General features: G+C 32.5%; 1 protein-coding gene across 1 annotated transcript in view; it reads right to left on the minus strand.

Moving 5' to 3' along the window:
* Positions 1 to 9,747: 9,747 nt before the first annotated feature.
* The window catches only part of LOC150082632 (NACHT domain- and WD repeat-containing protein 1-like), a 229,864-nt gene continuing 222,939 nt past the window's right edge, over positions 9,748 to 16,672 (minus strand). Inside the window, 1 exon segment of the mRNA XM_090377558.1 lies at positions 9,748 to 10,905. Coding sequence (XP_090233684.1) covers positions 10,688 to 10,905 — 218 coding nt within the window. The 3' untranslated portion in view covers positions 9,748 to 10,687.

The following is a 16,672-nucleotide window of genomic DNA, read 5'->3' on the forward strand; positions in this document are numbered from 1 at the left end:
GAAGAAAAAATAGCACCCATTGTTGTTTTTTGTTGTTTAATGTGCTCAATCCACTCTTACCTAAATTGTTAATATTCATTTCTCATAAGAAAGTTGGTGATCTTCTGCTGGAACTCAGGTTTAATTTTGTTTCTCATTTTTGTTGTTTCCATTCATGGAGAAACAGAAGTTTATAAAGAAATATATAAATGTTTTCAAAGCAGGGGTAGTAGTTGCTTGAAACTTGATTAAGAGATCCATGCAGAAAAGAATGCAGTGTTGTTGCAAATATATACCTAATGCAACCTTATTCATTCACCTGCCTCCCTCCCCCTTATTAATTTCAGTTGGTGATCTTAATTATATTTCCATGTTGTTGAACATGCAAAACATTTAGCACAATACCGATATTTCACACCAGGGGGAAAAAAATAAATAAAATAAAAATAATGGGAATACTGCTAACTATAAACACAAGCTAACCATAGTCTAATAGTTAATTCGAATGTGTGTTAAAGATGATTATGATGTTTGAATATTTAAGCAATTTTACCTAATTTATTCATAATACGCTTTTGAAAAGGTGTATGAACTTTTGTTTTTAGAAATCAAGGATCATGAATGAAAACTATATACATCTCAACCACGGATACAGCTATATGAAGTTGCATTCGTGGTTGGGCCTACTGTTGAGGACCCTGAGCATAGGGTAAAAATATAGATTTTATAATAATAAATGCTGTATTTCTTTGTTTATTATCATTTGATATAACAGTTATAGAATTTTTTGTGAAGTGAAGATGATTTTAGTCATCTATCAGCATCATCATAAAATTAAAAACCTGAATACAATTGTCATGATAAGCTTAACTTTTATGTATGTATAACTAATATTTACCACAGTCTGAATATAAGTCACTTTTCCCTCCCTTCAAAATTGACACATTTAAAACTAGGATGCAACTTCTAAACAATTCTTAAAGAGGGAAAAATTTCATTTGGTTGTCTAGTTACACAGTTCATTGTTATGACAAAGAGGTGAAGCTTTACCTTTGATTAAACAATACATCAACTAGGGGAGTCCTTGCAAAAATGCATCATACCTAATTTTTTGGTGTTATTGGAGCCTCCTGTCAAGCCATAAATTTAAATTAATACACTCTTAAGTAAGGTATCACTTTTGTTTATTCTGTGAGTTGTTCCGATTATTGTGTAAAGAATTTCAAATGACAGTGTAGTGTTGCAAGAAATTCATATTTCAGTGTTCAACAGTAAATGGCATTAAATATAGGAGGTTCCTTGTCTTTAAACTAATTGTTTTTAATTATTTAAATTTTAGTGATCTATATACCAATATTCTATTCAATTGGGGGGTTTCACAATTAGCTTGACCTTGATTTGTGTGCATTTTTTTTTTTTTTAATCAAAAATTATATAAACATTCTTTCTCCCATTTCAAGATGATCTGATTTTTGGGAGTCTGGTTTATATTCAGGCACAAACAGTTCAATAATAATTTGCATGTGAAATTGAAGTTATTGAATTTTTTTTTTTTTTTTTTTTTTTATTAAAAGAAAAATGCTTTTTATGAACTATTTTATAGCATTTTAAACTATTAGGCACAGCATTATTATTGTTAATATTAAAGAAAATGTAAATTTTTAACTCTTTTATCATCATGCTAAAAAAAACCCTCCTTAAGTTTGTTATTAAAATAAATGGAAGTTTTAAATTTGTTTTTATAAGTGAAAAAAAAAATATATATATATATATATAAATTTTTAAATTTAGCTAGCTACCTCAAATGTATTGAGGATTCAAACTGTGAGGACCTGGATGGTTCTCACAGTTTGAATATGACACAAGTTAAAATGTACCAATTTAAAAAAAAAAAAAAAGTTATTTTAAAGGGAGACAGTTATGATTAATTTACATACAGTGATAAGATAATGATTTATAATGAATCTGTAACTTATTGCTAAGAACCATAATTATTTGAAGTTGCTAACAGAAAATTCTTGAATACTGACGGTGCGTTATATTAAACATTTTAAAAATCATCTGTGAAGACCTTTTAATCTAGTAGTTATGCAACTGTTGCTACTATCATACATTGGACATTAAATCTCCTTTCATGGTGAATATTTTTTATAAACTGCTAAAAATGTACTTTAATGTTTTAAAATTATATCTAAAATTACACAACTCCAAGGTAACTGTTTTGGAGAAGATTTTATGTACAAATTTCAAAATTTCATATTGTACAAAGCACCAATTTTCAGAAATACAAGAAATATATACCTGTATATCAGGAAAAAGAAAAATAATTAACACAATAAATGTAATCTGTCTTGATTTGCTATGTATATTTGCATTGTACGTTGTGTCGTTCCTCCTTTGGCTGTGTTTATATAAAGGTGGAACTATTTGGAGTGTTTTAAGAGAATGGCACTGCTAGTTTATTGTACATTGGTACATTGCTTTATGTATTTATTGTACATTTATTTTATTTTATTTTTTAAAATATTTTGTTACTTGGCTAATACCAAACTGTGATAATGAAATGATTTCATGTTTTCATACTGTGATTTTAGTGTGTATTATTTGGTGCCAATGACGGATGTTTCATTTCTGTGAAAAAAACAAGCTTAGTTGAAACTGTTGGTCTTCTGAAGATCAAGTGTACATATATATAAATAAATAAATATATATATATATATATACAGACATTGTTTTAAATTATTTGGTTTAGATATGTATAGCAGAAATATCCGATCTGCTTGGATATTGTGATTATTTGACTGCATTAAACAACTTTGAAATATTCATGAAAATACTCATGATTAACAAAATCACATACATTCATCACCGTGCATATGCAGATTGTTTGATATTTTGTGTCTGATTCGTGATGATATGATTTTGACCTTTTAATTCTTTTTTATGAATTTAAATATTTTGCTTGGTCATTTTAACAGGTTTTTATTATTTCTATACGTATTTTGTTAGTATTTAAAGTTTCATCTGTGTTTTTTTATTTTTTTTTTTTATTTTGTGGAGAACTCTTAATTTCTACCTTCTGCTTAAATCTTCAGACTATTATTTTTGGTCAGTGGCAGGTGTTGGAAATAACGCCTAATGGAATATTAAAACAAAGAGACATCACTAAACTGTTCATATACTTTTCTTTTTAAATAAAACAAGTTGTGGTTGAACTTGAACTCTGTACTGTGCCTTTAAGTAAATTTTTGTTTAGATTATTTTATTTTATTTAGTTTTTAAATATAATATTCTTTCAGCAGTATAGGCAATTAACATTCAGTGAAAAAAATAAAAGAATTAAAGGAAAAAATACACTTGGTCTTTTTTTCTTTATTTTCACATTCTCTCACAGCTTCATAGCTTTACTTGGACAATTGTTTTTAAAGGCTTTGAGGCAGAGCTGAGTGAGCACAGTTGGCACATTTTAATGTGACAACACATTTCATATCATTGACATTTAGCCTGAACAGCAAAAATAAAACACCTTTTAGAACTAATCACAAATATCTGCTTCCACAAAGTTTTACAATCTCTAAGATACAAAAAGTGTGGGATAAAACAAAGACATACAAAATGTTTATAACAGTAATTTCACATTTATCCATCCACACATACAAAGTTACATTGACTATCATTCGTCCATCCATTCAGAGACACACACATATACACCCACATACGTATATAAAACATGTACTGTGCAAACAGTTGCCTACAGACATTGTAAATCACCTTATGACAATGTAAACAGTATATAATGCATGTGTGAAAAGTGAAAGCATTCACTAATATTAATGCAGTCGAACAATTTTAGTTACCGTCTACTTTTTAACATTGATTTGATGTCATAGTTTTGATATTTTCAAATATGAAATAACTTTTTTAAGATACTTGAGAGGGTTGAAATATTTGAAACTTAGCTTTACTAGTTATTTGTGTATTATCCTCCCACCAGTGTAAGTTACAAGTCTAGTCTAACTTAACCTAATTAGTATATTTAAAATATAAACATAAATATATATTAGGTTAGGTTAGACTTACACTGGCAGGAGTCTAATAGACAAACACCCTTTACCATAAAAAACCTTAAATCTTTCAGTGTAACAGTACTTTTGTATTTTATATTACACAAAGGTTTAGTGACATTATATTACAACCCTCCGTCAAGACAGATTTGCAATAACTTAAGATCAAATGCTATTAGTATATTCTAACAATACAAGCAGTGCAAGACTAGTATATTTACTACTCAGTTACCAAATATCAAGGACAGTTTGATATAAAGATTTTTAAAGCAGTGCTGACAAACCTCCTTTCATAGTCACTTTTATACTTTTCGTTATCTAAAATAACTTTACATTTTGTTTTTCCCATTTTTGAAACTGTTTGACAGCCTCAACTTTGAAAATGGCGTATAAATGGAAAAAAATGAAAACAGGACAGTAACAGTTAAAAAAAATATAAAAAGTAAATTAAATTTTTCTTGAGTACAATATAATTTGTTTCCCTGCTATCAACCATTGATGATTGCTAATGTTTTGCAATCATCAGTAGTTGGTGGCACCAAAAAGCAAAACTCTATTGTTTTTTTTTTTTTTTTTTTTTCATCGTAGATTAAAAAAAAAGAGCAATACAAAGTTTTGCTTTTTTTGGTGGCAGGAATTATAAATCGATATATATGTTTGAGTAACACAGGTTATATACGAGTATAAATTGTATGGCATTCCACTTTGCAAATTCACTCAATGGTCATAATAAAATATAACTGAATAAATTAGCACTTATATATCCATTCTGAATTCAAACTTTGATATACATAGAATTGAACATTATTTTAAGTGGAATGTACCAGCATATATCCTTCCATAATAAAAGTATAATTTTTGTTTTGAGTTATAATGGATTCCAGTAGCTGCCAAGGTTTGAACAGATATGCTTGAATAAGTACACTACAAAGATCTCAAGTTGCATTATTATTGTAATATGGAATAATAATGTAATTACAGAGAAACTGAACTCCTTAAAGTACCACTCATGTATTTTACAAAGAGGGGTTAGAAATATTGTTGAATGTAATCTTAGAGAAGAAAAGTCATGGGAATCTAATGAAGTATCAAGAAATTGCTCTTTCAAATTTTAGAAAAATATGACATTAAGGATAACCTTTTACAGGGAACAAGAAGTTTGTATAAAAATGGCAAGACTGCATTGAGGATTGAAAAAAGCATGGAAACTGGTTTAAGGTTAAACTTGGAGTGAAGTAACACCACATAATGTTGATTTCAAATCTTCCACACTTTTATTGTTTTTGCTGTGACACTGAGCGATTATTTTTTGGGGGGTGGGGTGGGGGGGAAGGATTAACATGGAAATTGCAGGAATTAGTGAAATCTACAAGCAAGCCATTTCAAATGTTAACTCAAGTTTTAGTGGTAATGAGTTTAAGTCTAATCTTCCATCACCCGCATCCTCAATTGTAACAAGGGCACTAGTGTGGTGCCTCTTTAACCCAGTGTAAAAACTAAATTCAATTCAGTAAACCAAAAACCAATTTCAATTAAGTGAAAAAAAAAACAAATTTTCGGTTTTTTTTACTGAGTTGAAAACAGTAAACTATTATGATTTGCTAAACCCAATTAAAATATCAAAAGAAAATAAATTATAGAAACCAGTAATAATAAAGAATGTTTTTATCATATTTGTTTACAATTTGCAAGGTCACTGACTCCCAGATTAAAATTCAGATACTTGCATGGTGTCCAGCGGACACCATGCAAGCATCTGAATGACCAATTATTTGGAAATTCTGAAATGAATGTGAGTGTTTGGTATTTAAAGAAAAAAAACCTGTGACCAATTCTTGATTATTCATTAGATTTTTGTTCCCTGCAACTTTTTCTGCTTCCTAAGTTGCAAAACTTTCACTGCTGGTTTTTCCAACAACCTTTTTGAATTTTGTATTAAAAACCATGGGATTGAGTCATGGGTGAATCTGGATTGGAAAGGGCAGAGGCAATTTTGGGCTTTCTTCTGTCAAATTGGAAGAAAAAGAAAAAGCTCTAAAAGTAGGGTAGTTCCCCTCCAAGTGGATTAAACAGCCTGATGCCACATATTTGCATAATGAAGCAGTGAATGTTAATGTATTGCCCTTTTTCACAGCCTCACTATTTACTGGCCATGGTGCTAGACTGTCACAGGCTGGATCCCAAGAATCACTCTCTCTAAAAATAGATACTGGATGATATTCCAAAAATTAACTGAAATATTTAACTTCCTCAAACTAATGTAATATTACCATGAATTATAATAACAACTTGAAGCAAGTTTCTGGGTCATTACTTTCTCTCTCTGAAGCTGCAAGCACAATACAGTTTGAAGATGCTCTTATGCTATGAAGCCTTAAACATAATAGCGACATGAAAGACAAAGTAACAGGTGTTCTGAAGGGTATTTTAGAATAGAAGTTCCAAACTTTTTTCAACAGCATCCACACATGATCTATTCTGAAGGAGAAAAAAATTCATATGAATGTACACTACTAATAAATGTGTTTATTATAAAGTAATACTTTATGCTCTCACTTTATTTTGTATAATTTTGGAAGTTGTAGCCACATTTAAGAATAGAAATGAAATTTAAACTTTAACTTAGCCAAATGTAGTTTTCCACATTAATTACCCAGTCTATAGACAAAAGGCGCCTCCGTAGCCAGGTGGGAAGGAGCAGCACTGCGTAGCACACGCTTCTTGATTAGACTGGGGTTTGAGCCCATCACCACCAAATATGGAGAATGCGGAAAGGTCAGGGAATGACCACCGCATATCCCGGAGCAATATGGCCTTAGTTGCTAATGCTCCTAAAAACCAAACAACTATAGACAAATCTGTATCCACTTATTTTTGACATATTTAATGTTTGGTTCCAAAGTTATTCTAAATTCATAATTCAAAAGCTCTAGAGGCACCTAAAATTATAGATGCATATGTATTGCCTTCTTTTTTTTTTTTTTTTTTTTTTTTGTTTATACTGTATTAGTGCACTTTAACCATTCAGTCACTAGAGATGAAATTCATAAAAGTTTGTTCATTCATTCTCTCTCTCAAGCCATATACTTAGATAAGTTTGGGGGGGGGGGTATATTTACCGTTATTATATCAATGGTGAATATACTTCCACAAATGAAATCTGTTATGATCACAAGTGTTATCTGGCTTGGATACTAATTTCATTTCAAATTTTAAAAAAAAAATTGCAACTGTCTGTCTTTGTGGAAACTCATAGCAATGCATTATTGAAATGAATCAATTAAATTGCCTTCTAGTACCATTCAAGGAATTCTCTCGTTATGTCTGGAACCAGTACCATACGTTTCAGAGACAGCTGCCTGTCCTTGGAAACATGGTTCCTTGTAGATACTTAAGACCCTAAATCTGCAATTCTTTTAAAAATTCAACAAATGCAGTTTTTAATTTATAAACAAAATAGTGCTAAGAATGGGTTTAGGCATCAGCTTTTAATAAATTAATACAAAAGTTACCTTGTTATATGCTTTTAAGCAAAATGGGAATGAACTAATTGGATATATATCGCACCAATATTACAAGTTCGTCTGTAGTAACACACATCATTAAATGCTGTTTGATTTTTAAGATAAGCAAGAATTATTAAGTATATTAAATGTGATGTAATCAAAATGATTTCCACAATATTGTGCCATACAACAGAACTGGTGTTGTAGCCCTATAACACAACCCATTTTTGCTTCTTTTTTTTTTTATACTGCTGCAATGTCATTCTTGTGGTCGACATAATAGTAGTATTATCTGAACAGAATGTGTTCAATCGGTATCATATGACAGATTCTGAAAGCATCAAATCTATATTCTTTCAGGTAGGATCATCTTTCGTGGCAGACATGGAAAATAGAAAACTATTTTCTACAATTTATCATCAAGAATTAATACTATTATGGGATAAATCTTTGTATCTGTATTATTTCTGGTATTAACTGAAACAGAAAATGGGCCATTTTGCAAGCACTCTGGAAATTATAATTTTGGCAGAACAAGGCAATAGCTTTTTTGAATGAAACAGTATCTGATACAGTTTCATTCAAAAAGCTATTGCCTTGTTCTGCCAAAATTATACTTTTTCATGATTTCCAATTTAGGAAACATTTTCCTGAATAAGGGACCAGTATGATTTTTTTACAGTCATAGAAGGATTGTGTTCTACAAAAAATTAGGTAAAAAGGCTCTCCGCTTGTATAACATCCAAATCATTGTTTTACTTTTGGCCAAAAGCTTTGTTTTGTTCTTAAATGCTTTACAAATGATTAGTAATAAACAGCTTTACCATCATGAAATGTTAAATTCAGATTGGCACAAAATGTAAACTTATTTTGTATTTGGACTTTAAAATACAGGAGAAGGTACCAATATATGCATCCCTAAACTCTTGGAAATAATGCTTCTTTCTTTTGTTTTACCTGATTGTATTTTTTTTATATATATTTGAAGTACCTGTAATGCAAGTTATAAGTATGATAAACAAAGGTCCTCCATGACAGTATAGTGATTTCCCTACTTGTCACTCATTTATAGAGTTTCGGGTACAAGTCTGTTGTAGACTAGAGGAATTTCTAAAAGGCATCTTCAATCAGAGCTGTAGTCAGCCAATCATAAGCAGAGGGAGTAGATACCCTCCTCTAAGTTATTCTGGGTTTTTCAGCCTGGACAACATGCAAATCAGTCCATGAGCACACATTTATACAGCCATAATACACCATGGCAACAGTCTAAGCTACTGATGTGCCTAAAATTAGAATCTGATTATGCACCATTTAATGAACACATTTTCTGCACTATGCTAAACATGAGCAAAGGCAATTCTGAGGTAAACATCAACAGATAAAACAAGCATGTTTGTGTATTCGGTAGGTGGGGAGGGGGGGGAATTCAGAAGAAAAGCAAATTACTGGAAAACCATAATGGACATATATATATACTGAAAATCTTCCAACAAAGCTGGAAAAGTTGACAGAACTCTGCATCTAGCAATCTTATGGCCAAACCATTGCTGGATTTTAGAATGAAAACTTATCAACAGTTGTAAAACTTGTCCATCACTGACTAACACAAATACTATACAACACTTTTCTTCTTTTTTTGATATGATATACATACATACATACATACATACATACTACAATTAATATACACATAAAATATAGCAGAATATATACATTAAATAAAGAAGCATCAACAATACTGTAGCCAAGAATTGTAATTTGTTATATTTGACATTGCAACCTTCCATTATATATGGGAAAATCACTCCTGATTTACAAACTTTCTGATGAATGCATCTTATTCATAACTTAGGATATTACCTTATACTAATTTTTGGAATTGGATTAATGATACATTTTTAACTTTTTAGAGTCATTTTCCATCATGGAATATTTTGATATATATATTACCTCATTTTACAGTAAGCAATAGCAACCACTGAATTATATATTACTATGTTTACATTTTGTGTATAATGCTAAAATCCAAGTAGAAATTCTTAGAATAAATAACTTTTTATTATAAATTATTCTTTCACATAAGTATTAGATTTCACATGGCCAAAATCTTTGTATCATTCTAAAAATCTATGCACTGCTGTATTTATTAGTATACATAATAGGATTAAGATCTTTATGTTCATCAATTTGTAAAAAAATCAAGAAAACATAATTGAAACAATTTTCAGTTTCCTTAGACCTAGATTTAGCACATGAAATTAAAGCTGTGCGTATGATTTGCAATGAGTTGGGATTTCCATCCTTCATATTACAAGCAGCTAACTAGCTGGATTCCAAACTGCATTTGTTGTGCCTTCTGTGAGATTATAAGGAATATCACAGTGTCTACTTGTCTTATATTCCAAGTTGTTCAACACTATTTATTAAAACATTGATTTTGTTTTTTTTACATTCAGTGTACATCAGACTGTTTGCAGTAGAGCAGAGCAGATAGAGCCTATCAAAGTTATCTGTAAAGTTTTAACTATTATGTATGAGTGAATGGGGAGGGTGGCTGTCAAGAGAAGAAAAAGTCATTTTGTCTATTCCAGACATGTCTAAGTTTAATTATAATAAACTATTTAGAAATTTTATGCTATCAAATATCTGCACATAAGCCTATATGTGCATTTTTAAAAAGTTTTAAACAGTTTTAAAGTATGAAACGTGCCATGTTTTTTATGCATCAAAAATCTCTTTAAGTAACAGATTTTAATTGATTTAAACTTCTGCTAAAAATGTGTAAATTAAGTGTGCCAAATTTTATAGACCATTAGGCTTTTGCCAGTACTGTTACTTAAGGATGCATTTCATGGCTCTGAGGGTCTTGATGTGACTCATGCACTCCACTAGCATTAGCCCTCTCCTCTAATAAGCTGAAATATGTACTGCATATGCATCTATATTAAGAATAGAATTTATTCTCAAAAAATAAAGTGCTTTTTATATACATTCCTCATTATGAGTGGTATAGTGGTTATGCTATGAAAAAATATGTAACTATTTTCTGTGCGATCATCTGATGCAAGCTGAATGTAACAATAGTTTTAATGAACAGTGTACCACAAGTGTTCATACCACATACATGTGGCTTAACATTTATCCTTGCTGACTAACATCAAACACTTGTCCTTTACGTTCTGGATCACCATAACAAGTAGAAGGGGGTAGTTCTTCTTCAATACTAGTTTCACAACATAGCAACAATGTAGTTATTACCTGCTGATTTTTTAGGCCTAACACAACTGCTTTGCCATCAAGAGATAGTTCACAGCATGTAAAAGCTTGATCTGGAGTAAACACTGCCAGGCATTCACCTGTGGATATCAATAATAAATTAAAATACTGTCTTCAGATCTATTATTTATTTCAATTTAAACTTCCTTATTTTCACTGTGTAGATTTAGTAAGTAACAAGTTCAGTACAAAGATCATTCAGAAAAATTTTTCTAAAAGTTTTTATTATCAGCAAGAAGTTTTTTTTTAAAAGTACTGAAAATTGGTGTAAGTGTTTTTACATATTGTGTTTTGTGAATTATGCAGATCCGTACATCATTGGCAGATTGCCACCCATATTACTTACAGAAGTCTCCCCTTACATTTACGGCAAAGCCACCTGATGCACACTTTCATTCTTATTATACATATTTCATGGAACAGTAAAAATATAACACCATAAGAATAAAATTTAGATACATGATAATCATTCCAAAATCAAACTGTGATATAATATAAAAAAGGAAATATTTTTTAAATGTTTAAAAATATACTTTCAGTAGTAACCTGCATTTAAAGCATGATGTCGACTGAGTTCAGCTTCCTAAATAACTCTAGTGCTAAACTTCTGTGTATAAGTATAATTTTGGTGACTTTTTAAGCATATTTGATTTTTTTATCCTTAAACATGGCTTTTTAATAAAAGCAATTTTTTTTTATGAAAGGTATTAGAACCTTAAGACAAAGTTCCATCCAAAAATTAATATAATTAAGGACTCCAAGGGCAAAATCTGAATGGAGGAGAACACAATTAAAGGAAGGTAGAAAGATTACTTTGAACAGCTCTTCATAGTGCTTGCACTATGACACTAACAATCTGTCACCCTGTTTTCAAGGGTGTAATCATGAGCCAGTTCCACTAAAGGAAGTCGAAAAAGCCATCAAAGAACTGATGTGTGGCAAGTCACCTGCAATTGATGAAATCCCAGCGGAATTGATTAAAGCTACAGGTGTGAAGGGTACAGAGGTTTTTCATAAAATGATTGTAAAGATTTGGAAAATAGAACAGTGGCCATCAGATTGGAAGAAATCAATTTTCATTCCCCTACCAAAAAAAGGAAATCTGAAAATTTGCTCAAATTACAAGACTATTAGCCTAATTTCTCATGATAGCAAGATTCTTCTTAAACTACGCAGAATTTCAATAAAACTTGAAGAAGAAATGCCAGAGGAGCAAGCAGGTTTCAGAAAGGGCAGAGGAACCAGAGATCAGATCAGTCTATGACTGATTATTGAAAAATGTAATGAATTCAATGTTCCAGTCATTTTGTGTTTTATCGATAATTCAAAAGCATTTGAGAAACTATGCGAAACAATGACTAATATTGGGATTCCCAATCCACATAATTAAGCTACTATACCAGGAATAGGATGGAACTGTAAGGACTAATATAGGAAACACAGACTTTTTCAAAATCGGTAATGGTGTCAGGCAGGGCTGCATTTTGTCACCTCACCTTTTTAATCTTTACACGGAAGGTATCATGTGAAGAAGCTTGGGAAGATTTAGACACTGGCATCAAAATTTGAGGATTGAAGATAAACAACCTCTGTTATGCAGATAATACTGTGCTAATCTGCAATTCCAAGGATCATCTTAAAGAAACTGAGTAGAGTATGTGAAGCAAGTAAGAAAAAAGGACTGTTTCTGAATGCGAGTAAGACTAAAATTATGGTGAGTGGTGATAATCTCAGTTCCAGTAAAGTGAAAGTAGTCTCCAACATATTGAAGAAGTTGATGAATTTGATTACTTAGGGTCAAGAATAAATAATGACTGCTCAAATGATGTAAAGAGATGACAGGCTTAAACGTTGGTCACTGATCTGACAAAATTATGGAGTCAAGATCTGCCCCTAAAGCCGAAACTGAGAATCATTGATTCGATAATTTTTCCAGTTGCCACATAGGAATGTGAAGGATGGAATCTGGAAAGAGTTAACAGGAAGAAAATTCAGGCATTTTTGAAGAACAAGTGAGTGGGTATTAAATAAAACTGGCAGGCCTAAAATTCTTAATAGCATCAACAGAAGAAAACTCAAATTTTTTGGACACATAGCAAGAAGGGATACTTTCTGTTGAAGAATATAATGGAAGGAAAAATCAAAGGGAAGAGGAGCATAGGAAGACCTGCAACTAGGTGGAAGGATGAGATCAGTGAACTTCTGGGCATGACAGTTAGCGATGCTGCTCGTAGTGCACGTGATCGATGAAGTTGGAGGAATTTGTTAGTGGCCACAACAGCTCTTCAGGGAGATATGTGACTGGAAGAAGATTAGAACCTGTAGTACTTTGTATTGTGTGTCAGTTGAAGATTGAGAAGGTGAATGAAGATACTTGTTGACATTAGACTTGAATTTCTACCTTGTAATTTTCAGGAAATATGTGTGAAGGGAGATTGTGGAAGGAAAAAAAGTTGGGTCTGTGAGTTTGAAGTTGGACAATAAAATGGTGCTGACTGGTTGCATCATTTGTTTGGTCTGGTTTGGAAGAGAGAGAGAGGGTGGGGAGCAATTATAGAAGCCAATTCAGAAGAACAATGCCCATAGAAAAGTCTATAGAAAAAGTGTGCAGCAGAAAAAGAACATCTATAAGACAGAATGAAGAGACTTTGTAAGAGATGGGTCATTAATTAACCTAACTATCCTCTTTTGAATGGAGTCAAAAAGCCTGAGAGATGTTATAGGGCCACTGCCCCAGATGCGGAAACAATAATCTATGGTAGGACAGATTTGAGATTTGCACAGAGTGAGTAACTGTTTAAAAGAAAAGTAACACTAAGAGCAAAAGAGAAAACCCAGTTTTTTAGATGCAGAGTAAACAATATTTGTGATGTGCTTGTGCCAAGTGAGATTAGAAGTCAGGGTAATCACTGATAGAGATACATAATCTTGTCTACAAATCTGGGGTCAAACATAAGCATAAGAATCCGTTTTTTGAGAGATATAAGAGAGGACTCAGTTTTAGAAGGATTGAAATTAACTAAGTTATCTTTGCCCCATTGGAGATCAGCATTTAAGGCATTGGTAGTGTATATTCGAGAAGTTGAAGCTGTTTGTGTAGGGCAAGGTTTCTCAAACTTGAATGCAATGTGCTATCATCAGCAAAAGTACGGGTAGGATTTCCAGTCAAGAAGAAGATCATTAATATACAAGAAGAAAAGAGGGGGGGGGGGAGCGAGTACACGAGCTGAACTTAGGGAACACCAGCATTAGTGAAGTTAGAAGACAGAGCCCTGTCTACCATTACTTGTGAATGGTCATAGAGGAAACTAGATATTATGTAATTCTAATTAATTATATTGTACACTGAGTGATCACTGAATTATGACCATCTACCTTATACTTCGTAGGCCCTCCTTTTGCCCTCAGTACAGCAACTATCCAACGTGGCATTGATTCAACAAGATGTTGGAAGCGTCCGTGAGGTATGGCCAACCAAGCTGTGTGTAATGCAGTCAGGTATAGAGGTGATGGGTGTATCCTGGTATAGCCCATGTGTGCAATGCATAGCCATGCCAGATATTGTTCCAGGTTGGCCCATGTTGTATTGGGTAGTCAACTCTTCAGCAGTGCTGCACCTGTTCGCCTGTACAAGTTGTCGGACCCGGCACTCACCTCTAACATCAACCTTTTGCTGACCTTTGCAGTTTTGCCATCGGGTGGTTGTTTGATCATTTTGATGCCAGTCCTGGTACACTTTAACTACGGCAGCTCTTGAACACCCCACCAGTTCAGCCATTTGGGAAATCGAGGCACCAGCTCGTCGAGCACCCACAATCTGTCCTTTATCAAAGTCCAATAAATCCTTCCTTTTACCCATCACGCTAGGAATTTTACTACCTACTGAACCATCGACACCTATGAAACGTAGGTCGACTAACTCTGCACTCTCGTACCTCACGTGGTCAAAGGGTCGCATTCAGTTTTCATAGGGGTGGTCATAATTCAGTGATCACTCAGTGTATATATATAGTATATTTTAATAGATTTTATATAGACAAATATTGTTTTACCAACGAAATGGATAAATAAAAACAACTAATAAGGAATTATTGTTTCTTTTTATATGAACTGGAACTAGTTCACTATGTTCAGGAATTTTCAAAGCTTTGCCAAAAGCATAGGTAGACTACCTTCTGCGAGCATCACTTCAAACCATCCTATCTAAAGGCATGGCAATTTGCAAGTACAAAGGTTTTTTTAGAGGCTTCTATTGAAATACAATTTCACATAGTGCACTACTTTCCAGAACTTTGCTTTTCAGAATTTTCTCATAAGTGTATCATCCTCTTTTAATTCCAAATTAGATATAAAAATTTTAATTTATTCCCATTTTCCTAACCTAAAAGGATTGTAATACATTTTTAGTCAAGTTATTGAAAGTAAGAAATAAGGGCAAGTACCAAAAAACAACCACTTTACCACTATGGAAAAACCTATGTTCTGGTAACATAGCTGATGATAGCTGTCATTGGCTTTCGTTAATCACCATTGATAACTAGGTGTCTGCCATTTCAGCTAACATGAAGCTGAATAAGGAGGGAAAAATTCATTCATTGAGTGGCATTCATAAATCAAAAAAGAGAACACACTGCCAAGAATCAAATCAAATTCTTGCCATGTGTTGGGAGAAGGGGGGGCCCCCCTGAGTGGCTTTTAGAACATTTTTGGAAACACACCAAAATGATACACTATTATCAAGTAAAATATAAAATAAAAACAACAATTAAAAAAGCGGGTCACTATATGAAAATAAATATCCTGGATGCCCAGTTTATGAATAGCAATAATAGGCTCTCTGGGCTCCATTAAAAGATCAGCAACTGGTACAAGAGCAATATGATACACTTTGCCAAGAATGAATACTTTTGTTGATGCATTTAATATCAAACAAAAATAACAATAGACAAAATATCAGACAATATCATAAAATAAACTCAGTAAGAGTGCAGTTTCCCAAATTTACTGATGGAGGGAGCTGGCTCCCAATGCATTCTATGTACTGTCACTGCTGATAATAAGGCCAACAAGTTGCCCATTTCCTCTTGTTTTTTTTTTTTATTTTCCCCTAAATTAACTTTGAAGTTAAAAGAAGGCATTGTGCTTGCTTAGGAGTGTTAGTTTTATAAAACTGTCAGCTGCTGTTGATTGTAGTTTGCCATGCCTGCATCATACTATCAATGGAGCTGATGAAACTGCTAGAAAGAGATGCACTGCTCGTAACTGAGTAAAGTCCATAAGAAAAAGCTTCCTGCAGTGGGGGGAATGGGTCTGTTGGGATTCTTATAACACTAGGACCAGACACCACAGTTCACTGTGAAACTATGGGACAATGGAAAATTAATGGGGAAATAATACACAGTTGCATTGCAGATGAGTACTAGAGCTAACATAATATCCAATTAGAAAATTTCTGGGGAAAAGAGTGCCTCACATGTTTTTTTATACTAATGATAAGAGTATAAAATGGCATTTTGATGTACTGGATGCAGAATTTTAAGATGATAAATAAATAAATACAGGAAAGACATGACAGAAGGAGAAGGGAAATTAAGTTTTTAATTGTGAAGCACACCAATTTAAGGGTAGATGGGAACTTGCAAGCTACTACTGAGTCTGGTGTGACACAATATACAGAGCAAGAATGAGGTTGGGGGTTGTGCAAGCAATGGAGTGTGCGAGCATCTATGTATTGTCATGGGGCTTTTATTTTCAAGATATAAACTGGGACCTGTGGTGGATTGTTTGCATTGCACCATATTTTGATAAAATAGATGACTGCTTCTTATATCAACATGTTAAATATCC

The sequence above is a fragment of the Mastigoproctus giganteus genome, chromosome 7, assembly GCF_048544385.1.
Source record: "Mastigoproctus giganteus isolate SK-2022 chromosome 7, ASM4854438v1, whole genome shotgun sequence".
Taxonomy (NCBI): domain Eukaryota; kingdom Metazoa; phylum Arthropoda; class Arachnida; order Uropygi; family Thelyphonidae; genus Mastigoproctus; species Mastigoproctus giganteus.